The sequence below is a fragment of the Brassica napus genome, chromosome C9 (genome assembly GCF_020379485.1).
Source record: "Brassica napus cultivar Da-Ae chromosome C9, Da-Ae, whole genome shotgun sequence".
In the NCBI taxonomy this organism is placed as follows: domain Eukaryota; kingdom Viridiplantae; phylum Streptophyta; class Magnoliopsida; order Brassicales; family Brassicaceae; genus Brassica; species Brassica napus.
Genome location: NC_063452.1, coordinates 44019311 through 44042494, shown reverse-complemented (window position 1 = coordinate 44042494; position 23184 = coordinate 44019311). Strand labels below are relative to the sequence as shown.

Here is a 23184-nt window from a genome sequence, read left to right as displayed (position 1 = left end):
AATTAATCAATTCTAGCAACAATCCTAATCAGATCAATCAATCAAATTCGGATTATATCAAGCAAGCAATCTATCAATAGTTTTCGAATTAGGGTTTTAGGATTTTCGAAAATTTGATCTTAGATCAAAAGAATTTGATTTGAGATTCAAAACCATTAAGGATTTGATTTTAATTGATCAATGGATCAATCTCGTTTTAGGTTTGGGGATAGAACTTATACAGCTTCGATTTACTCATCTAGGGTTTGATCTATTATCCTATGGCTTTATCTTAGAGATTAGGTTTTAGGGTTTCTTTCTTTACAATCAATCCAAATTCGATTCTATGTTCTTAGAATTTGAAATACCTTTAGGTTTGTAGATTGTTGAAACTGGACCACCAAGAGAATGAACCTCGAGCTGGGCAGGAACGCGAGCTGGACACGAGCTGGCCTGGACGCGAACGGATTGAGGTTGGAGATGCGAGCAGCTGATCGTCGAACGGGAGCTGTTGCAGTCGGGATTGCGAGCGGCTCTGATGCGAACGGGAAGCTTTGCTGTCTGGAACGCGAGCTGTCCCGGATCAAGATGGAGCTGAGTTCGTCTAGGATCAGGAACGCCTTGGAGCTGGAGCTGATCAGGTGGATACGAGCTGGAACAGACGCGGGGACGGATTAAGGTTCGTCGGGTTCGGATTAGGGTTCCAAAGCAAATCGGCGCGCACCGTATCTGTGCGTGAGGGCACGTCGGTGGTCAGATCGACAAGCGGTTTGTACTGACTGATTCGTCTCGGCAAGGGCTTTGATTTGATATCTTGATCGTTTTCTGGGTCCTCACGGTTTGGGAGAACGACCTCTTTGAAGTTTCAAGGCAGATTCCTCTTCGTTTAGGGTTTTAGGGTTTTAGCGATTTGGTTTTAGGCTCAGGGTGTTAGAGCTGTCGTGCTGATACGTGTTGTAAAACTTAGGATTTAGAACTGTAAGTTTCTGTGTATTTCATTAATCATAAGTATTCCCTTTATGTGGGGGTTACAAGATAAATAAAAGGAAAGACATAATATGAAAAGTGTACAAATATAAGGAAAAAGAAAAATAGTTTCCTTTTCTCATAAACCGTCTCTCTCTTCTTCTCTTCATGCGGCTGTCTCTCTCTAGGATTGGCCGACACTCCCTCTAGGTGTTGGGCCGGTTATGGACCGGACCGGTTATGGACATCCACCAATCGATTTATAACATTTATTTTCTTTATTTACATTTTTTTTTTGTAAACTAAAAAAAAAAATTCTTTATTTACATATTTGTTTCTATGATTAACACAATAACATAGTTTCTGTTTCTGTCGAAACGATTCTAATGTTCTGATATGCCTTAAAATTACCAAAACAAAAACCCTCCAAGGCCTCGAAGACATGAACCAAACACTCTTGCAAAGTCATTGAAACAGCGTCGTTAATCTCTCTGATCAGTCCCTCATGCTTTTCTGTTTCGTGAGTCGCACTCTCTCTCAACGACAGCAGTTCCGGTCCCATCACCTCCTCAACCTGCGCTCCCCAACTCTCCTCCACTTCCTTCGTCTTCGTTTCCAGCTCCTTACACAACCTCTCTGTTCTCAACCTCACTTTCTCCTCCTCTAATTGCTTAAACCCTAAGCCTCGAAATCTCAACTCCATTTCTTCAACAGCACTCAACACTTTGACTTCATCTACATTCACAATCTCTCTTAGCCACTCGCTACATACCCTAAATATCTCAGGAGCTTCTGTCTTTGTTTGGTCGTCCTCCTCCATGATGTTTCGGTTAAGCCACTCGTTTAAGAACCTAACGAAACCTCTGTGTGCATCAATGTAGCTTCGCAAAGACTCTTTAAATCTTCTCATCTGTTCTTCGACCTTCTGCGTCACTTTCCTAGATCCTTTTTCAACCACGTGAACGCAAGACTTGCTTCTCGTGATCGCTTGAAACTGCTTATGGTGACATTTCGCCAAGAATCTCCACATCTCTTTGAACACATTGATGATCTTATTCACCTGAAACGAAAGCTCTCCGTCTCTTATCTTATGAATCCTCATTGAAACTGTCTCAACCGCTCGAACCGAAACATTAACCTTGGATAAATGAAGCTTAACCTCAGCTTCGGCCTCGTAAATCTCGCTCGGTTCTGCTCCGCTCTGATCAAGGCTCTTTAGAAAACTGTAGCCTTTTTCGTACAAAACCCTAAGCTTTTCTTCGGCGGTAACTTCTGCGTGAAGTTTCTTTTCCCACACGTAAAGCTTCTCTAGTGTCATGGAAAGCGAAACGGCGAGGTTATCTTGGGGCAAGCCACGTCTTAAGAGCAAAGCACGAGTCGAGCTCTTGGAACTACCGAGTAATCTTGAAGCAAGTTCCTTGAATTGGGATCCTAATGGTTGATGAGGAATGACTTTACTCACTTCAAGCAGATCAGAGACTTCACTGCTACTCGCAGCTTTCTTGCTTATACTATTGATCTTTTCTACTACGTTCCTGAGATCAGTATGACCCGAACCTGAACAAAAAGAAGAAGAAGAAGAACTAGACTCATATGCTTCGTCACTAAGCTCCTCGTCTGATCTTGTCACTTCAGTAGCAGTCTCTGGACTTGTTTGCTTCTCTTGCGTGCACGTTTCATCGACATCATCAGCCTTGCCATTACTAGTGTTTGCTTCAGTATCACTCTTATCAACTTCACCTACAACGTTAGCAGTTGAAGAGTTTTCTTCATCACTAATATTCACTTCCCTCTTGTCAACTTCCCCTGCGTCTTTACCCGTTGAAGAGCTTTCTTGAACATTCTTCTTCCTTACAAGACCGTTGTGATCACTATCAGATTCCAAATCAGGGATCCCTTCTCTCTCCCTAATCTCTCTCCATACATCACTCTCAGTCTCATACCTCTGATCCGGTTCAGTATAAACCAGCTCCGTGTTAGCCAAGAAATCGTACAAACCGAATAGATCGTGACCATGGAAACTGTTCTGCTGGTTACTAGAAGGAAAAGTCTCCAAAACTCTCTTCTCATCTTCAACCGGAGCAATCACGGGCACTTTCTCCACTAACCCTACACCTTCACTTGACTTCTCTATACCCTCCTGAACATTGTTACTTGAGCCGCAAGCCTGCTCTCCAGACGAGGGTTTTTGCGGGTTTTGATCATCATCCTTGCTCAACGGAACTGCTTGAGATTCATCACATGCTAAACAATGAGAATTAGAGTCTGAATCAGACTCCGAATCTGAATCTGATGAACCAGAACACACCAACTCGCTAGACGAATCGTCATCCGAATATGGAATCACGATCAAGTCCTTGTGCACAAACTGATTCAGAGCGTTAGTGAAATCCAAAAGAGATTGAAAGTAAAGAAGATGAGATTTAGCTAAGTGGTAACGGGCATCTCTAGCTGCTCTGATCAGTTCCTTCCTCTCTTTACACAGATTCAGCAAAGGAGTGTTGTGATCTGCCTTGGAACCAACGATACCCATCAAGTCTCACAAATCGGATAAACCCTAATTCGATTTTCTCGGTTTACCTACTGATCTTCAATGTATTGATTTAGTTCTAGTGCCCTTCTGCCGACATCAATGAAAAGGTTTAAAGCCCTCTTTTGGCAGATGTAACGATTCGATGAACCCTAATTTAGAAATAATGCTATTTTTCTGGTGGAATAATGTGAATTTATATTTAAGATTTATTTACTTATGTAATCGTGATACACCGTTGTTTAATTTCTTTTGATAACGTTCCTAATACGTTTTAGAAAAAAAAAAGAAAAAAAGGTAGTTCGAAACAATTAAAGGAAATAATTTTTTTTAAAGAAAAATTAAAGGAAATAATTACACCGTAAATAAGAAAATACAAAATCAGTGTATATTAAATATTAATAACCTGTTTCCATTTTTCTTAACAATCCATATTTTTACCAGGACATTTTTCATTTTTTCTTCCCAAATATACATTTTGTAATTATCCAGAGTTGCATTCTTACAATTGTACATTCGATGTTGATTTTACATCATAAACTATACTAAAACTTTTCTTTAGATATGGCAATGCCAATAACAACACAAGTTTATCCGAAGGGACGTTCTTAAACCGGGCCAAAGCTTATTTTCTTTTAACCGTGCCAAAGTTTGCATATTTCATCATTTCATAATGTATAATGTAAGAAGAAGACCTCTTGGCAAGTAATCATCACCAGAATTTGGCTGAATATATGTAGAATACGATTTATGATGGGACAAACTTACAGATATTCCAATTCCGGATTATATTAGTAACAAATTACCTATTGTTTTTTTTTTTTTTTTTTTTTTTTTTTTTTTTTTGGCAGAATGTATGCTTCTTCGGATTGCTAGTTACGTGTGAATCAAGCAAAGTCTCTAACACACTCATATCAACCATGGCATATTTATGAGTTCTTGCTTATTCATAGGAAAACTGGAGCCGCTAGCTCAACCAGTCTTCGAAAAACACTCACTGAGAAAGAAATACAAAAAGGCTTTGTTGTTTTTTTTTTATGACAAGACTGGCCAGAAGTATGAGCTTGTAGTCACCTACTAAAGTCATTCTACATTCTAATTAGGCTTGGGCATTCGGGGTCCCAATCGGGCTTCGGTTTAGTCCAATCGGATTTCGGTTTTTCGGGTTTATCAAAATCAGTCCCATTCGGGTTATATGAAAATTCGGTTCGGGACTGGTTCGGGTTCTATCGGGTTCCGGTCGGGTTAGTAAATCTTCAAAGAACCGGTACAACCCGATGTACTTTCGGATTCGGGTCCCAATCGGTTCTTCGGTTTAGATGTACCTGATTTATATCTACTTTGTAACCAAAAAATAAGTAAAATCGGTTATTCGGTTTTAAAATACTTGATTTGTACATATTTTGTAACCAAAACATAAATAAAATCAGTTCAAAAAAAAAAAAAAAGGAACATCAAATGTGATCATTCAAAATCAAGTGAAAGGTAAACATAGTTATTGATCGAAAGAAAACCAAATAAATAAAAACATAAAATGAAAACTAACTTCAAAATGAAAAGCATTATTTAATGAAAACAAAACCAAAATTTAAAAACTTCAACCTTCAACCGCCACCTTCAACCATCAATATTCATATAATAGATAATTATTTTATATGTTCAATATATTTGGAATACATATTAGGAATTGAGATCATGTTTGGTACAAGTACTTTTTGGAAATTTTGAATGTTTCGGATTCTATCGGGTATCCATTTAGGTTCGGGTTCGGTTCGGATAATACCTATAACCCGAAATACCATAAAACAAGATCCATTTGGTATTTATGCCGGGTTCGGATCGGTTCGGATTTATTTTTATCGGATCGGGTTCGGGTTTACGAGTTCGGTTTATTTGCTCAGCCCTAATTCTAATTAATGCTCGTTGTGACATAGAGAAATGTCACACTAGATTCCAACTATGGATGTTGTTTAGCGTATTTAACTACGGTTTTTCCATAGAAACATTCAAAATCAATACATCGTTACTATCAGATGAAAACGAGATCGAAAAAGTTAGTTACTTAGAGCATGTTTATTGGTAAACCCCACTCAAGGGCTCTTAATGATTTTTTTAGTATTTAAGTGAAGTTAAGCTACTTTGTTAAGAGATCCTTAATGTTAGTGGTTTATTGGTAGTATCTTAATTAGAGATTCTTAAAAATAAAAAATTATTAAACATAATTTTATTTAAAAAAAAACAAAGTTAAGCATATTATTTGAAACATAAATTTTAAAATAAAAACATTAAAGCATAAAAACATAAAACAAAGATTACTTAAAAACGATAATAATTTGAAAGAGGCATCGAAGCTCAGTTGTTGTCTTGATCATGTCCAAATTTACGCCATATATGTTCAACCAAATCACCTTTCAGTTGTTGATGTGCTTGTCTATCACGAATTCTGGTTCGAACACCCATCTGATTGGCGATATTTGTTGGGATATCTGTCGAATATGTGAGATCGACATGTGAACTTCCGCTGCCTTCTCTTTGTTGGAAATCCGAAACATCATATTGAGTGTATTCATCTCGTTCGTCTTCTACTATCATATTGAGTGTATTCATCTCGTTCGTCTTCTACTATAAACATCATAATCTTTCCAATCTTGACTTTATCCCAAGAAAGTGCCGGATTTTTAACAATGGCAAATCGAGCTTGTAAGACTCCGAAAGCACGCTCGACATTTTTCTGGCAGCTTCTTGACGTTGAGCAAATAAAACTGCTTTCGGCCCTTGTGGAATTGGAATAGATTGGATAAAAGTTGCCCATTTCGGATAAATACCATCGGTGAGATAGTAAGCCAAATTATACTCGTTTCCGTTGACCGAGAAATTCACTTGCGGAGCTCGACCATTTATTATGTCATCAAAAACAGGTGAGCGATCAAGAACATTAATATCATTTAAGGTACCTGGAGGTCCAAAAAACGCATGTCATATCCAGAGATCATATGAAGCAACCGCCTCTAAAACAATTGTGGGTTTGCCCGAGCCACGAGAATATTGCCCTTTCCAAGCGGTGGGACAATTCTTCCACTCCCAATGCATACAATCGATGCTTCCTATCATTCCGGTAAATCCACGAAGCTCTCCAATATGAAGAAGACGTTGAAGATCATCTGGTGTTGGTCTTCTTAGGTACTCATCGCCGAACAAATTTGTTATTGCTTCCACAAAATTTTCCACACATAACCGAGTAGTGGTTGAACCGAGCCTGAGGTATTCGTCGACCGCATCAAGCGCAGAACCATATGCCAACACACGAATAGCTGCTGTACACTTTTGAAGTGTAGAGAGACCAAGCCTTCTGATACAGTCCTTCTTTTGACGAAAGAATGTAACTTCATTGGAGAGACGATCAACAATACGCATGAACAATGGCTTGTTCATTCTAAATCGTCGCCGGAATAGATTTTCAGGATATGTTGGAGTGTCACTGAAATAATCATTCCACAACCGGATATGGCCTTCTTCACGATTGCGTTCGATAAAAACTCGTTTTTTTCTTGTCTTCCTTTCAGCTTCTTGATCTCCATTCACATTACACAAATTTTCAAAAGCTTTATCGAAATATTCATCAAAAGCTTCGTCAAAAGCTTCATCAAGTGATCGGTCGAAATTGTGATGTGAAGAAGATGCCATGAGAGGTTTATTTGGTGAGAAGAGTGATTGTTTAGTGATTGGTTAATGATAAGCGAATGGTGATAAACGAGAATGATAAGCGAAGAGAATGGTGAGAAGGATGTGAGACGAGAATGATAAAGAGAAGAATGATTGTTTAGTGATTGGTTAATGGTAAAGAGAAGAATGATAAACGAGAATGATGAGGAGAAAGATATGAGAGAGTTGAATGTGAGAAAGTTTAGTGATTGTTTCTGATATATAAAGAGAAGTATTGTATCTGAAATTTATAAAAAGTACATACATGACACACATATATAACTTGACACAAGAAGACATACATGACAAGGGTACAACAACAAGAGCCAAAAATGCTCTGATAATCAAAACTCGTGACACAAGAAGACAGCAACAACATAAATAACGTGACACAAGAAGACAGCACCACAAGAGTACCAGCTATGCCCTTATTTTCGTGACACAAGAAGTCAGCACACACGGACTCCCAATGCTCCATGCTGTGAACACACACCTGCATTTTAGAACAGAACATTTGATCAACACCACTAGCCATAACCGAGAAACATTTTAGCCATAACCGAGAAACATTTTAGCAACAAGAACATGTAACAACAAGAAGTTTAAACAACTACATTTTAGCCATAACCGACACATAACATTTTACAACAACAAGAACAAAGAACAACATAGCAACAACAACATAACAAGAACAAGAACAAGGGAAATTTAAACAACTACGCTTAGAGCTAAACTAATTAAACAACAAATCATTAATTAGCTTATTCTTGAGGGCTTCTTCAGACTCCCCCAACGGTTCTTTTTTGGCAATAAGATTGTCAAGTAGACTCATCTTAGACAACCGTTCTTTGATGACCAAATCCTGTTGTTTTATAGACCACATTGTCTGAAAATCATTAAGCCCTTTCTCCTTTACCACCGGCTTCTTCCCACTAGCCTTTGCAGCCTTAACCCCCTGAGGACGGGTGGATTCAGTTGCTCGAGAGGTTGATGAATCTGCACCGTCCTCACATTTTCTTTTTTTTGAGATTCCCTCGGTCTTGGCAGTGGATTGCTCACACCACTTCTGGTCGTTCCGGAGCTCTTTCCAAGCGTGGTCAAGTGTAAATTTCTTGTTGTGGTTGTTGTAGAATATCTGATGAGCCAATTTGAGAATATCATTCTCATTTTGCCCACTGCTTTTCTCTCTAGTAGCCGCCTCATATGATCCACAAAACTTGCAGACGAGGTCGTTCATCTTGTGCCAACGCTGCTTGCAGTGGGCTGCCTCTCTCTGTTCACAGCCAGCAACTTGAGGACTTGCCGCGAAGTAGGCCGCAACTCGTGTCCAAAATGCTCCTGATTTTTGCTCGTTGCCCACTACAGGGTCTTTGCTCGTGTTTAACCACGAGCTGATGAGGAGAACATCATCCGTAGGCGTCCATTTCCTCCTTTCTCTACGCTGGGCAGGAGTAGGGCCAAAGTTTGAAGATTGTTCAACACAATCTTCAAAGTTACCGAAGGAAATGGTTTGTTGACTGTTAAGTAAGTCAACAAACTTTGAAGTATGCGTGGATGGAGAAGAATCCATACTGAAGCACGCTGAAGGGAGAAAGAAACAAAAGAACAGAAGCGAGAAGAACAGAAGTGAGAAGAACAGAAGTGAAAAGAAGTGACAAGAACACGGTTTGAATAAGAGGAGAAGGGAAGATTTTTAAAGACGCAAACCTTGGATGAAAGCATTGATCACACGAGTTGACATATATCTACACCATTCATTTCTATCTAACAATTGATTTCTATCTAACCATAAAAATCTATTTATTACAACTCTAATCTAACACTAACCACTTGAACAGAGAATTTATTACCAAACCTATAACAACAGACCAAAGAGATAGCATTTATTAAATACAACAGACCAAAGAGAAAGCTTTTACCTTGATGAACAAATTAAAGTTCTTTACATAGAGATTCATGTTAAGACACAATCTAAGACATCATTAATCGATATATTTAACCATAATTTACAAGACTTTGCTTTAACCAATTAAAGACACCTAAGACATGATTTTTATCAAATTCAACCGAGGAAATTGATGGCTTTTACCTTGATGCACAACTGGAACCATCAGTGTCGAGTTTCTTCATCGTCCCTTAACCCCTTCATCACGCCTCTTGATATATCAATCTAAAGACAGGAAGACATAAAATATCAAAACAAATTAACATTCAAACATAGATATTCAAATTAAGACACGATATGAGACATGCATAATCGAAATCTTCAAACATATATACATATCAACGAAGCTTTACCTTTCGATTCGGCGGAGCAGTCGATTGAGATTCACCGTTTGGTCTTCGCCTCAGAGAACCACCAAGATAGAGAGGTCCCCGGCTTCCTGGGTGGAGGAAAGCACCGGAAAGAGACCCGCCGTCTTCCTTCGTCCACGAGAGTCACCGACAGAAACTTCACCGCCGATACGATGAGAGATCGTCTTCTCGCCTCGGAGAGAATCGAGACGGAGAGAAAGAGAAACATACGCGACAAATGAGACGGGACCAAGGTCTCCACCTATCCTCTGCCAAACTGAGGCGTGACACGTGCCCCTAAGGGACCGTGTCTTATTGTTCTTAATTAAGAGACGCGTTTTCTGCTTTTCATTTTTGGTTTAATTCTTTTAATTACATTTAATGTAAGATATGCTGTTAAGATACAGCAATAAACATGCTCTTAGAGCATGATTATCCCATGAAATCCACTTGGGTTTCTTAATGATTATTTAATTATATAAATGTACTTAAGTAGACTTAAGAACTCTAGTTAAGAAACTCTCATTTTGAGTGGTCCAATGGGAGTTTCTTAATTAAGAGTTCTTAAAAAAAAATTAAAATTTTTAGAAGAATCGAAAAAGATCACTTACTCAATAAGAAGAAACATAAACAAGAAAACCTTACTTGTTGGCCTCGAGTTCATCTTCCTTCAACCTCATTTTTACAGCAGCATGGTTAGCACAAGGGTCCCGAATCCGCACACCACAAGGTCTCGAAATGGCATCTTCCATAGACACGCCTTTACCACCATCCTCTTTCCCTAGTGCGACCTTATCATACTCATCTTTTTCGTCCTGCGTCAAGAAGCAAAAATTTCAAGCCGTGAAGAATTGTTTCAATGGTTTATGAATTAAAAAAAAATTGTTTCACAGCAAAAGGTATAGAAACAATGCTCAGTATCAAAGAAAACGAGATGTTTTCCTACTAAGCCTACGACTGTTAACAATAAAAATTGTAAATTCAAGAACCTTCAATTGGAAACTGATACGAACCTTTTAATTTGCAAAAGAACTAGAAAATTTAGGCTACCATTTCTCTTAACACTAAGCTAAATCTCTCTTAGAGATTAAAATTAATTTAAACTGATACGAACCTTAGTCTAAATCTTTTAATTCTTCATGTGTGAACAAAGGTTCATATCAAGATCATTGTGTTGAAAGTTCACGTACTACAAAACCTAACGATCTCCAGGCTAATGATATGAATACATATGAATTCAATTGTTCCCTAGTTTTACTCAAGCGTTTTCTAACTTGCACAATCGTTACCTAACCAAAACAATTTAAAGAAGAATTGATTATACCTCATCATCGAGAGTACGGTCAAGGCCCATGGATGCTCTGATGCTCCAATCATCATCCTCATCACCAAAATCCTCGTCACCACCTTCCTCACCCTCCTTCCGATCAGTGCTCGAGATCCTCTGCTGCCTCAGAATCTCGTCGAACGATGACGCACAAGGCATCTCTTCCTTATCGTACGAAGCGAGCTGCTCTCGCTTCCACTCCCTCTTCTCCACTTCTGCGCCGGAGAGAGACCACACCGAGCCCGATTGCGTTTTCCGCAGCGGCGGCGCAGAAGACGTGGAGGTAGTAGAAGACGTGGAGCGGGAGAAGGCGAGAGATCCGAAGATCCTCTCGACGCGAGACTGGAAATCTTCGTCGGCCATCGCAAATCGATTTGGGAGAAGAAAGGAAACAAAAATCACAAAAGCCGACACGTGTAATAAGAGTCTCCTTTGCGATCGGTTTCAAAAACGCTTAATTAAGGATCGGTTATCCTTATTTCTTTTCTTTTTGATTTACTTAAATGCCTTTTTTTGTTTAAAAACTCATCTTAGAAACTGCATTAATGATGCTCATCAGAGAAAACTCTGCTATTCATCTTGAGAAACAAATTTTACAATTGGAAACTCTTTATATAGAGGAGAGGGAGTGGTATGCAATGCTTTAACATTTCCGACATAAACCAATCTACGTATAACATGGTCCGGACAAATCCCAGGTGGGAATACGTTTGTATCTGAGAACCTGATTCATCCACGTAGGGTATGTTGGAATCTTGCTCCTCCCCCTTGCGGGGCTGTAACCTCGCCACCTCACCCACTAAAACTCATTTGCAAAAATATCTCTCGAAGAAACATATGTCGACATGTAAAGTTGCGCCCACAGGGCCATGTCCCGGTACATGGTTTCAGACTTTCAGGACCTAGTATATTTAAAACAAATTACTTTAAATACTAATTTGCATTATTATTAAGAAAGTCAAGGATAATGCTCAGCCGCGGAACCTAAATAATTTCAAAAGTTATACAATAATTATCAACCAGAGGTTTGCAAGTTTTGACGAATAATCCTTCAAATACGGGTGTTAATTATAAAAAATAAAAATATGTAAAAAATCAAAATTTGTATTTGCAAAAGATGAGAATACCCTCAAAGAATTTTAATCACATAAACCTAGCCACTAAATTCTCGAATGCAAATTCACGTTTTGCTCCCTTATTTGTGTCCGCAGAAGAAACAAGATAGAGAAGAGAAGAGAAGAGAGACAAAAGAAAGGATCAAAACTTTATTTCAAAAGAAGTAAAGAAACTATCTGAAGATGGCGAAGAAGAAGTGTGAGTTATGTGACCGTGTAGCGAGGATGTTCTGCGAGTCGGACCAGGCGAGCTTATGCTGGGACTGCGACGGAAAGGTTCACGGAGCTAATTTTCTGGTGGCTAAGCACACACGCTGTCTTCTCTGCAACGTGTGTCAATCTCCGACGCCTTGGAAAGCCTCGGGACTTCGTTTCGGTCCAACGGTTTCAATCTGCGAGTCTTGTCTAGCTCGTAAGAACAACTCCGTCGCCGGCAGCAGTAATCAGAATCTGAAGAAAGAGATTAATAGTAACAATAATGATGATTGTGAGGAAGGTGAAGAAGAAGCGGAGAAACAGGTGGTGCCGTGGGGTGCTGCTCCGGTGATGAGTTCATCGTCGTCTTCCGTTAGTAGCGGAGAGGAAAGTTTCTCCGGCGATGGAGGTCTGGTGGTTAAAAGAACGCGACGGGATATGGATCTTGACTACTCTGATGGCGGTGATACGTCGTTGACATCATCATTGTCTTTAAAAACCGCTAAGAAAAGGAGATATCTCAGCCGTTGATTCTCTACTTAGTTCATATTAGATAAATCTTCACCGTTTATTGCTAACAATACCTCTTGTAGTGAAGTGAGTTTATAAACCAATGTATTCTTTCTGCTTAGAATGTTTTTGTATTATTTTCCGACCATTAGTTCTGTTGGTTTTATTGATTTTAGCCTTTAAGCGTCTACGGTATTTGTTTAAGCTATTAAGTTTTTTTTTTTAAATCATGGTGTGATCAATAAAATAAGTGAAATTATTATAACCATTAAAATGAAGAACATGGTTATATTTAGAGACGGTGAATAGTTAAATTCACCTCACTTTTTATAACCAACCATAGTGCCATGTAGAATTAGTTAAAAAATGCAATAAAATTTTTTAAAAATGGCTGAAAAAACAACATCAACTTTAATACCATTTAAAAAAACCCGAGATTCTAAAAAATCTAAAATCTAAACCCTAAACCTCAAATTCTAAACTCTAAATCCAAATCCTAAACCCTAAATCCTAAATTTTAAACCCAAAATCCTAAACGCTAAACTCTAAACCCAAAATCCTAAACTCTAAACCCAAAAATCTAAGCAATAAACCCTAAACCATCAATTCTAACCCCTAAACTCTAAACCTTAAATTCTAAACCCTAAACCCATAACTCTAAACCATAAACCCGAACTATGATCAAGTAATGCGTTTAGGGTTTAATTTAGGGTTATGTTTTGGGTTTAAGGTTTAGGATTTATGATTTAGGGTTAGAGTTTTGGGTTTAGGGTTTAGAATTTTGGGTTTAGAGTTTAGGGTTTAAGGTTTATGATTTTGGGTTTAAAGTTTAGATTTTAGGTTTAGGGTTTAGATTTTTGATTTTTAGAGTTTCGGATTTTGCAGACGACTTTAATGTCGGTGTTGTTTTTCTTAGTCATTTATTTTTTTAATTTTATTATTTTTTAACTAATCATACATTATACTTTGATTGGTTATAAATGATGAGGTGAATTTAATTATTCATCGTAGGGGTGAAACTAAGTATTGTTCTTATATTTTCCATCAAATAAGTATGTTTGATATTTGACTGGTGAGATATGAAGAGTCATTACGTATCAAATGTTGTTACTAAAAACATTTCATCAATTGGTCATTTCGAGAATGGGTGGCGAGCGTCGTCTGCCAAGTTATTTTATTTATTTATATATTTAATCTCTTTAATTAACAAGAACATGTAGTTCTCAATTCTTATTGCATATCATTTCAAAGACCGACCATTTAAGTATGCTTATTACTTATTAGCAATGAATCTAAATACCTGAAAGAAGTGATGTATGAAAGGAAGTCAACAAATAGCACAGATAACTTTTTTGATCCTCGATATGGTAATAACTAGGGGTATAGCCTACGCGCAAGCGCGGAACCGCCGCCGGATAAGTTATTGATCGTTATGTAGTTTTGTATACGGGATTTTGTCGTTTATTTTTTTCCAATTTTGTTTTTCCGTGTTGTATATAATGAGATGAACATAACATTTGGAAGTCACACAGTTTGAATTAAGTTGATATAAGAATGACCGGCAAATTCATATGCATTATTTTCGTAATGATTTGATCGACCATTAGTGTTATTAGTGCTTTCATGTTCAAAAGATAAAGTTTATGAAGTTCTTTAGTATTTACTTAGGTAGTTGTTAGTATATAAAACAAATAGTGTAAGGAACAAAATATAAAATTTGAATTCAAAAAATTAAACAATTTATCAAACAATAAATTAAATCATTTTCTTATTTTACCTAAATTAATTTCAAAAATATAGAATTGTAATAAACTATTTTAAAAAAAAATTAATAACTCTAGAAAAATTTATAAAATTATATGGTTGCAAAATTATTTATTTTTAGAGTTTTATTCGACTTTGTTAAAAATAGTTTCTGGTGGACAAAAAAAATGTCAGAAATAGGTAAACCAAAAAAATACACCACTGACAAATCTTGTATGAGTTAGAACCCGTCGACGTTTCATTAATAATCCAAAATAGAAATAAAATCTCCGAACAGAGAAAACATGCAAGGGAAAAAATATCCAAAGTTTATGATGGAAAACAAAGATAATAGCAGTTTTTAAAAATGCATAGAAAAGACGTTGACGGGCTAATAGGAATATAATAGATATTTCCAATCACTCACGGCAGCGCTTGCGGTTGTTCTGAGCGTCTGAAATCTCTGGAGGATCTGCTGCAGCACATTCCTCATCGACCTTGTCTCCCAAAACAGACGGGCCCGATGATGCTGCCAATCCTACGTCACCTTCACTGCTTGGAAGAATGTTCTCACTGTGCTCCTGAAATACATGAACGTGATAACAAGTAAAATTAGACAACCTTGCCATGGTTCTCTATTATGGTATCTTCAGTGATGGTGAAGATAGTGAAGGTACAGTGATTGCTATTAATGGCTTCCATCAATTTGAGAGCTCTCCATGTTTTAGGCTGGATCTTGGCAAGTAGCTATGAATACATCAAACATTATGTTTCTGGCATGTGATTTGAATCCACCTAGAGAGCCTGCAACAACATAGACGGTGAGGTTCTTGAGTATATTGAGCTCCACCAAGCCAGACACACTCGTTTTCAACACCTTGTTCCCTATCTTTCTTCTAATTATTGCCATGTCCCTCGATGCAGTTCACCGCATCAGGTTTGTTAATGTCGGAGAAGAAGTTATTTGACCAATAAATTTCAAGTTTTCTCAAGATGACACTAAGCTAAAAGACATTGTTTTAAAATCAAACCAATAACATACAAAAGGAACTCACCAGAGATTCCGATCACATCCGTGTCAGGGGAATCATCGCTGAGGAACTCAATAACATTATGCACACCTTTGGTTACCATTTCCATCCCCATTGCACCACACCGGTGTTACAACTGAACCATATATAGCAATTTTTCCCTGCAATGTACAGTGTACAGTTTGTAGCCTCGTAAATCTAATTGACATGCATCCATAAAATCATTATTTCATCAGCAAAAGTTTCAATCTTGAGTCGAACCACACCACAAACATAAAAAAAATTTACATCTTGGTGGTACCTGTTGAAAATGACAGCCAACGTTTCGAAGTGATCTGGATTCTCCTAGGAAGGCTTAAGTTCCATAGCACATTGGCACGACAAAAACCGGACAATAGGCGCTCTAGTTGTACCGTCCTTCAGCTCCGCCTGAGACGTACCCAGCCTTGCAGCCTCTGTTAGTCCTAGCAACCAAATAACTTTCCGTTATAGCTCATCAGAACAGAGTTTACATCATATTAGTTAATCGGACAACTTCAAAGCGATCAATCAACTTTCACGATCGACCCCCTATCGTAGCAATGGATGGTAGTGATTCACACGAACTGGGATAAAAACGTGGGTCTCGGAATTCTACCCAGAGAAACATAGACTTAAAGTATTAAAACTGATAGCTTGAATATTGATTAAACAAATATAGTATATAGTATTCCATAGAAAATCAAATTGTCAATACCTTTTCCTGGGTACTATGTTCTAGGCGGAGAAAGGTGGCGGGGACAATGACCGATTAAGCAACAACACTGGAGGCTGACATCTTCGAAGGTTGGCTAAAAGTTGCGACAGTTCAATTTAAGAGTAATTTAATAAGAGATATGGGTCTCAAGGTTTGTTCGAGGAATTAGATATACTGAGACGGATCGTTGCAGAGGTGAAACTGTACCATAACTGATCGTTGAAGATATAGAGAGGTGTAGATGAAAAGTTTCAGAATTTTTTTTGATAAGCTAAAAGGGTAACGCTTCGGTTTATCGGTGGAGACAGAGTACTATAAAAATCCTAGATACATACAAAAGAGGTTTAGCCCACTTATAAGTTTTATTGGGGCAGAATGCGGATTTTACTAAATAGGTTTCGATGATCAAAGTTACACGTGAGTATTGAAACATTACAGTTATGTGTGGGATCCACTATAAGAAATCATTCATAAATATATATTAGTTTCGGCAATCAATGTACAAAGTATCCTTTAGTTTAGTGGTAGAAATGTTGGTGTTTATATCACAGTAACCCGGGTTCGAACCACAGACTTGACATTTTTTCACACTTTTTAAAAGTGGGGCCCACTTACCAGCTGACGTGTCGCATCAGGAGTGATGAAACGGACTCATTATAATGAATATTTATAAAATGCAAATAAATTAGGGCAAATCTTCAAAATAGCACATTTCTAAGTTTATGTCACAAAAATAGCACTCAAAAACTAAAATGATCAAAATCGCATTTTATCTTTTGAAAAATTTTAATTTTTTTTATTTTTCAAAATTTGAAATCTTATCCCAAAACCCCACTCTCCAACTCTAAACCCTAAAACCTAAACTCTAAACCATAAACCCTAAATCCTAAGCCCCACCCCTTAACTCTAAACCCTAATGTCTAAATTAATTTACCATTGGGATATAAGTATATATATATCTTTTTTGATAAAACATAAAATGATATTTTAGCCATTTTTATTCTTAAAAACTATATTTATGACAAAAACTATTTTAGTGTTATCTTAGTCATTTTCTCGATAAATTATCCTTTTCTTCTTGGTCAATTATCTTATGTACAAAGATATGCCAGGTTTGTAACTTGAGCTCTTAGTATAAAACTACGTTTTTCCTTCACTGTTTAAAATAAATACAAGCGATTAGTCTTGAATCTTGGGCATAGATCAGTTTACTGAAATCTTACTAAACATGTGAAATGAAATTGGACAAGGCAAAACTAGAGAATCACATTGCAAGAACAACAAATAAGTAGTCCGAAACAGAAATAACCAGCTCCTTAAAAAATAAAGTATTTAATATTTTATATAAGAAATTCTAAGAATAATTACACCAAATAATAAATAGAATTAAATAATCTAACACTCATAAAAATACCCCAGCTATAATAGAAATATATAAAAAACATTTTATTAATTATAAAATCATATTAAACCAATTATACATACAAAATAACAGTTACTAATATATTTTAAAATATATTTCGAATTTTGAAACAAAATATCAATAAATAAATAAATATTTGAATGAGTAAAATTATTGTAATTTATAATAAAAATATACTTTAAGTCGGAATATTTAAATTATTTGATAAAAATAAATTATTAATACTTAGCTAATATTTATATTATTTGATTTTATAGTGGATTAAATTACATTTGATTTGTTTGCAGTTGTAAGTTGTCTATCAAACATTCAAAATAAGAGAAGTGTGAAGTAGTTGAACAAACATATTAATATTAATTATATTAAGAAACATTAAAATGGGGTTTGATCAATGCATAACAGGTTAAAAATAGATTATTCTATTTAAATTTAAATCACTAAAAATAAGACTATGGAAAATAGGTTAAACATATTAATTAAATAAACAGATTCATAATGCAAGTCAAAATTTTCATCCATTTAAAAAATAACAGTCACACATAACAAATTTTAAATAAATTATATTAAAAACTTAAAATATATAAATTTATGTAGAAAAATCATATTTCATTAAATAAATTTCAATCAAATATTAATCTTGCGCTTTTAAGAAATACAAGGAGCAATAAAATCTAGTTCAACTTAAATAGCTAAACATAATTTATATATTTACTTCTATATGAGAGCATAAGAAATACAAGCAACAATAAAAGACATGACTCCTATGCTATCATTAAAAAAAAGTTAAAAACTAAATATGATTTGTACTAGATTTGAAGATAAGGATTTAAAATTATTAGATTGCGTCCTCTAGATTTTTATTGTGATTTTTTTTTGACGATAAAATGAAGAAGGTAATGACAACTATCGAACATAAAAAAAGAAATATAAAAAAAAAATAAAAATAAAATAAAAATAAAACACACCGTTTTGGTGAGCTTGGCGAAAAGGTGATTTTGAGACGAAAATGTAATTTTAAGACGAAAAGCAACTAGAGTTTTTCAAGCATGATTTCGGCGGCTCCGCCGGACTCAGTGCCGGTTCTGTGAGTTGGAGAAGGTCACGATGGATCGTTGATAGAGAAAACAGGTCTGGAGAAGGATTTGAGGAATCAGGTGAAAGCTACTCCAAAAACTTCGTATGCCGAAACGGCTCAGGAGAAAAAAGTGATGAGGAAATACAGTCTCAACATTACAGACTCAGAAGGCCAGCTTAACGTGGATGTCCCTGATGAAGTAGTTGTCAACGCGGAGCCTCTCTGGGAGGATTTCTTGATCTGGAAATTTCTGGATACGGCGCCCCACATTGCCCAAATCCATGCTGTTGTCAACAAAATTTGGAGAGATGGAGGGAAAGGAAAGCCAGTGGAGGTTTATGAAGTTGATTCTACAACAATGAAGTTCAAAGTTTCAGATGACCAAATACGAGCTCGTATCTTGCGAAGGGGTATGTGGAGTATTGGCAACATACCATTAGTGGTAACAAAATGGTCCCCAAACAAGCTGGAAGAGAAGCCTGAAGTAAAAACCATCCCACTATGGGTCCACCTCAAAAATGGGCCCATGAACATGTACTCGTGGAAGGGGTTGAGTTTCATCACAAGTGCAGTGGGTCGTCCGGATAGGCTTCACCCTGAGACAGTGTGGGAACCGAAATTCACACCGCCGATTTCCGTAATCAGAGGAAAGTCAAAAAATCCTAACTTTCCCTGAGGTCCCGGATTCTCTGCGAGAGCCAACGACAAGTAACCAAACAAATGCTGAAAATACGAAAAGATAACAAAACGAACTCATAGAAAAAGATAGATCTTATTTCGAATCCACATAACAGCATTGCGATCATTACAAGAGATTATAAAAGCTTCGGCCGCAAGGGCTATCAGCGAATTATTTAGTTCAAGCAACCTAAAACCTTAAACCTAGTTGAATCACAGCTCGATAACAGAAGACGAAAAAGATACGAAAAAGGTTTTGATTGATTTCGGACTGAACCTTATGAAAGGCTGCCTACGTACCCCTTTCGAGGATCAAGCCGAACGTAGTTTGATTGAAAGAGTAGAATAAGAGATGCAGTTCGTCAAGTAATCGAGTGCCAGTCATAGAAACAGAACATGTCGAGAATAATGCCTATAAGTTTCTAAATGCAGAGAGTTCTAAGAGTAAAAATAATTGTCCCCTCGCCTCTTCAACCTCTACGTACTTATATACTCCTCCTAGAGGCGGTTTGCTCTTTCCCTTTCCGCCTTTGGTCGAGTTTATCGCTTAGCGGAAATATTCTATTTTCCTTCGATCTTCGTGTTTATCTTTGGAAACTTCACATTTATCCTCCGAACTTGACATTTATCTTCTCCTGCATAACAAAAGATAAACTGTCATAAGGATTGAGCTTGATTTGGGATAAAATCGTAAGTGGGCTCTTAGCCGCGTTCTGAGCCCTTTCGGGCCGTTTTCCGACTTAGGCATTTTTACGATTATATAAAAAGAGTGCTTTCAAAACGACGTCGATTTCGAAGAACATTCAAATTCCTCGTATAGCATAGGCAATTATTGGTGTTCAGCTAACCGTTGCCGTTTTATACGATCAATCCGAATGTTATTCGAGAGAACGAGTTCTTGCGGTTTTTAAATTGTAAAGTTCCAACGGTGACTCCGATCGAGATGAAACAAGAGCAGGTTCGTTCTAATATTGAAGGGGGGAACTGCAAGGACGGGATGAATACAACACGATCGTTCCAGCTCGGCCATCCGCCGAACTGGACTAGTCCAGCTTGGCGGATGGCCGAGCTGGTCGCGTGTTCGATCCAGCTCGGACATCCGCTGAGCTGGTCGTGTTGTCGATCCAGCTCGGCCATCCGCCGAGCTGGACTGGTTCAGCTCGGCGGATGGCCGAGATGGTCGCGTGATCAATCCAGCTCGGCCATCCTCGAGCTGGACGTTGTGCTCTGTCCACCCTTCAGTAAAACGGGCATAACGTATGCTACAGGATGCTGATTGACCTCAGACCGGTTGCATTGGAAAGCTAACTCAAAGATATATCTTGTGTCAAAAGGTGGGCTCAATCAAACCATGGGAAGGTCTTCATCCATAGCTAAATATCAGACGCGTTTGTGCAGTTCTACACCTCAAAAGGTCCGAACGAACGAGTTGGACTGCGTGTTTGGTTCCGTGATCCATTTCTCTCGAGTATTTTGCTCAGGAACTTTTGTCGAGAGTGTGTCGAAAAATCTTTCGTACAGAAAGGCAATTTTTGGACGTTTATTTCGAGATAACCGTTTTTGACCGTAACAATGTTTGCTTCTTGTCGATAAAATATATCAAGAACTCGTCGTATAACCTTTTCAATAAAAATTATACGAACTTTTTATTGCGAAAAATATTTTCCGGAAAATTTCAGTCATTGATTCCGTTGTGACCAATTTTGACCCCAACAGTTAGCCCCCCAGCTCGTTAGAACCATGAGCTTCTAGCCTGAGGTTCTAGCGAATTGTTTGGCAAGTTAGGCAAGTTAGGTAAGTTAGGCGGCATTAATGGTTGAAAAGGTCCGTCGTAAGTGGTCTTCTCGCTCTTCTAAGAGTGAAACGCGATAAGATTGGGGCTGAGCCTTATGATGGCTGCCTACGTACCCTTGTTGAAGGGATCAAGCCTTTCGTAGTTCGTTTTGGAGTTAAGGTTCTTATGACCTGGTTTCCAGCGAGACCTTTACGGTTTATTTTATATGTAGAGGTTATCAGGCATGTTGCTGCCAATGGCATTTTATATGGGTGTAGAGGGAAGACTACGAGTTGTCATCTCGTAATCTAACTCTGTGTTAACTGCTATATCCGTGATCTGTTTCGAGAGTTTTCCGCAATGCGTAAACATGCGGGATTTCTGAAGATCGAATATTAGCCAAGAGATAAATTTTGGGATCTCGTATCAGGGTGTTTGATAATATGCCTAGAGATGTTAGAGACTAGTGTGCTGGGTTTAGGGCAAGACCTAGGTCTAATCACAGCTTTAGAGGGTGCGATGACTACTTCGACTTACGTTTCCCGTATCGTTTTCGACCTGATTCCGTCCCGCTTTAAAGTCCGCGATATGGTAGGAATCGAGCATCTCTTCGAGAAAAATTTTTAAGTCTCCCGAAAGTGCTGACCAAAATTTTGGATTTTTTATATAGCGCTATTACGCTTGTGTCGGGTGTTCGAGAGCTATCTCTACAAGATGGCTTAGTCTGTTTAGGACGTTGAGAATTTATTGTGATCAGCAACAAACTTATCGGTATATATTACCGTTTTGACTCTTCGCGAAGGATACGTGTTTGAGAAGATGTTAGTGCGTATGACTGTTTAGTCTTCCAAGAAGGTGTTTTTATCGAAGAAGGTATTTTTGCCGAAAAAACTTATTCTTCAAGCGGCTGCGACGTCTCGCGATACTGAAGGTTGGTTTTTCTTTTGCATGCCGCGTTTTCGTGGTTGAAATGTTTGTGAGCTTGAAGATGTTTCGCTGTGTTGCAAGTGTTTAGTCTTAACCCTACGTCGTAGAAACAATTTTGGTTTGTCTTCGGATGTTCGCAGCCAAAACTGTTATTGCTGTTCAGATGCTAATAGTTTGATTTGCGATCGAGGAATTAGGACCGAGGGGTCGCGTAAATTTTTCCATGGGAAGAAGCGTTTTCCTTTGTAGTGCTTTGTGAAGTGTTGGCCTACCGAGATCTATTTCGTGCATTTTTTAGGATGTTTCGTATAGCTCTAGGAGCTTTGTTACGAATTTTTCCTTACATGCCGCATATTATGGGTAAAACATAGCGGGTTTAAAGTGAATTGAGGAATGTATCGAACTTGGTCTATTTTTGACAACTTTAGGTTTTCCGTTAACCATTTGGTTGTTAGAACTGAGTTTCGTTACGAAGAATTTATCTTATGATTTCCGAGTGTGGGCTATACGATAATTATTCTCTTAATAGTCACAAGACATTTTTAGATAAATTGTAGATTGTCGTTTAGCCGTTAAGTGATAGAGCGATGGTTTTTCTAATAGTTTGGCTTGGTGTGAAGGATGTGTTCACTCAGATAGCCAAGGACGTTGTAGGCCAAGGATTAGATCATGGTACTTTCGTGTTAACATTAAGGTCATGTTAATTTACGATCGTCCTTAAAGGGGATGCCAAATTCTGGTTTGGACCTTTACTGGAAGGCGTAATTGACCAAGGGCCGAAGAGCGCTTGTCGAGATTGATAGGCCAAGTTTGTCGGAGTTATCCGTATTAATATGGCCGATAGTCATAGAAAACGATTCTCCGCTTTAGCTTTCAGTTATACGATGAATGTTTCGTATAATGTTACCTATAGTCTTATGAAAATTGATTCGTTTTTGTCTGTAGGAAGACGTAGCCTAAGAGGTTTGCTACAGAACCAGTTCGGAGTCAGTTGCGGGACGATTGCCTGCTCGGATGTGACCGAGGGGAACAAAACGCAGAAGCCAGTGAGCCGCATGGCTAAAATATGAGATCTATTAAATCGTAATGCGAAGAGATCTCTCTTTAGATTGATCATCAAAAGTCAGATTTTACAGCTTTGTATCTGCTATACGAAAAATATTTCTTCGTAAAACCTG

At 37.7% G+C, this 23184-nt stretch overlaps 3 protein-coding genes across 6 annotated transcripts; 1 reads left to right on the top strand and 2 right to left on the bottom strand.

Annotated features, from left to right (window-relative positions):
* Positions 1-326: 326 nt before the first annotated feature.
* On the bottom strand, positions 327-3639 carry LOC106423154 (protein ALTERED PHOSPHATE STARVATION RESPONSE 1). Its single transcript, XM_022711012.2, has one exon. It carries the CDS (start codon positions 3476-3478, stop codon positions 1289-1291), a length of 2190 nt encoding a protein of 729 aa, XP_022566733.1. The 5' UTR covers positions 3479-3639; the 3' UTR covers positions 327-1288.
* A 3739-nt stretch (positions 3640-7378) lies between these two features.
* On the bottom strand, positions 7379-12078 carry LOC106423167 (glutathione S-transferase T3-like). 4 transcript variants are annotated; one of them, XR_007328569.1, is made up of 4 exons: positions 10797-12078; positions 9476-10277; positions 9267-9347; positions 7379-7670 (listed from the first exon to the last, which is right to left on the bottom strand). XR_007328569.1 is itself a non-coding variant. In XM_048768447.1 (3 exons), exons 1-2 carry the CDS (start codon positions 11160-11162, stop codon positions 10114-10116), a joined length of 540 nt encoding a protein of 179 aa, XP_048624404.1. In that variant the 5' UTR covers positions 11163-12075; the 3' UTR covers positions 7379-9347; positions 9476-10113. The 4 variants fall into 4 exon arrangements, 3 of the variants coding, with proteins under 3 accessions (XP_048624404.1, XP_022570022.2, XP_048624403.1); XM_048768447.1 differs by having other exon boundaries at positions 7379-9347; positions 9476-10287; positions 10797-12075; XM_022714301.2 differs by having other exon boundaries at positions 7379-9347; positions 9476-10287; positions 10797-12011.
* Positions 12079-12097: 19 nt separating this feature from the next.
* Positions 12098-12809, top strand: LOC106423165 (B-box zinc finger protein 32). The gene has a single exon (XM_022711005.2). The coding sequence runs from the start codon at positions 12098-12100 to the stop codon at positions 12638-12640; it is 543 nt and encodes a 180-aa protein (XP_022566726.1). The 3' UTR covers positions 12641-12809.
* Positions 12810-23184: the final 10375 nt, after the last annotated feature.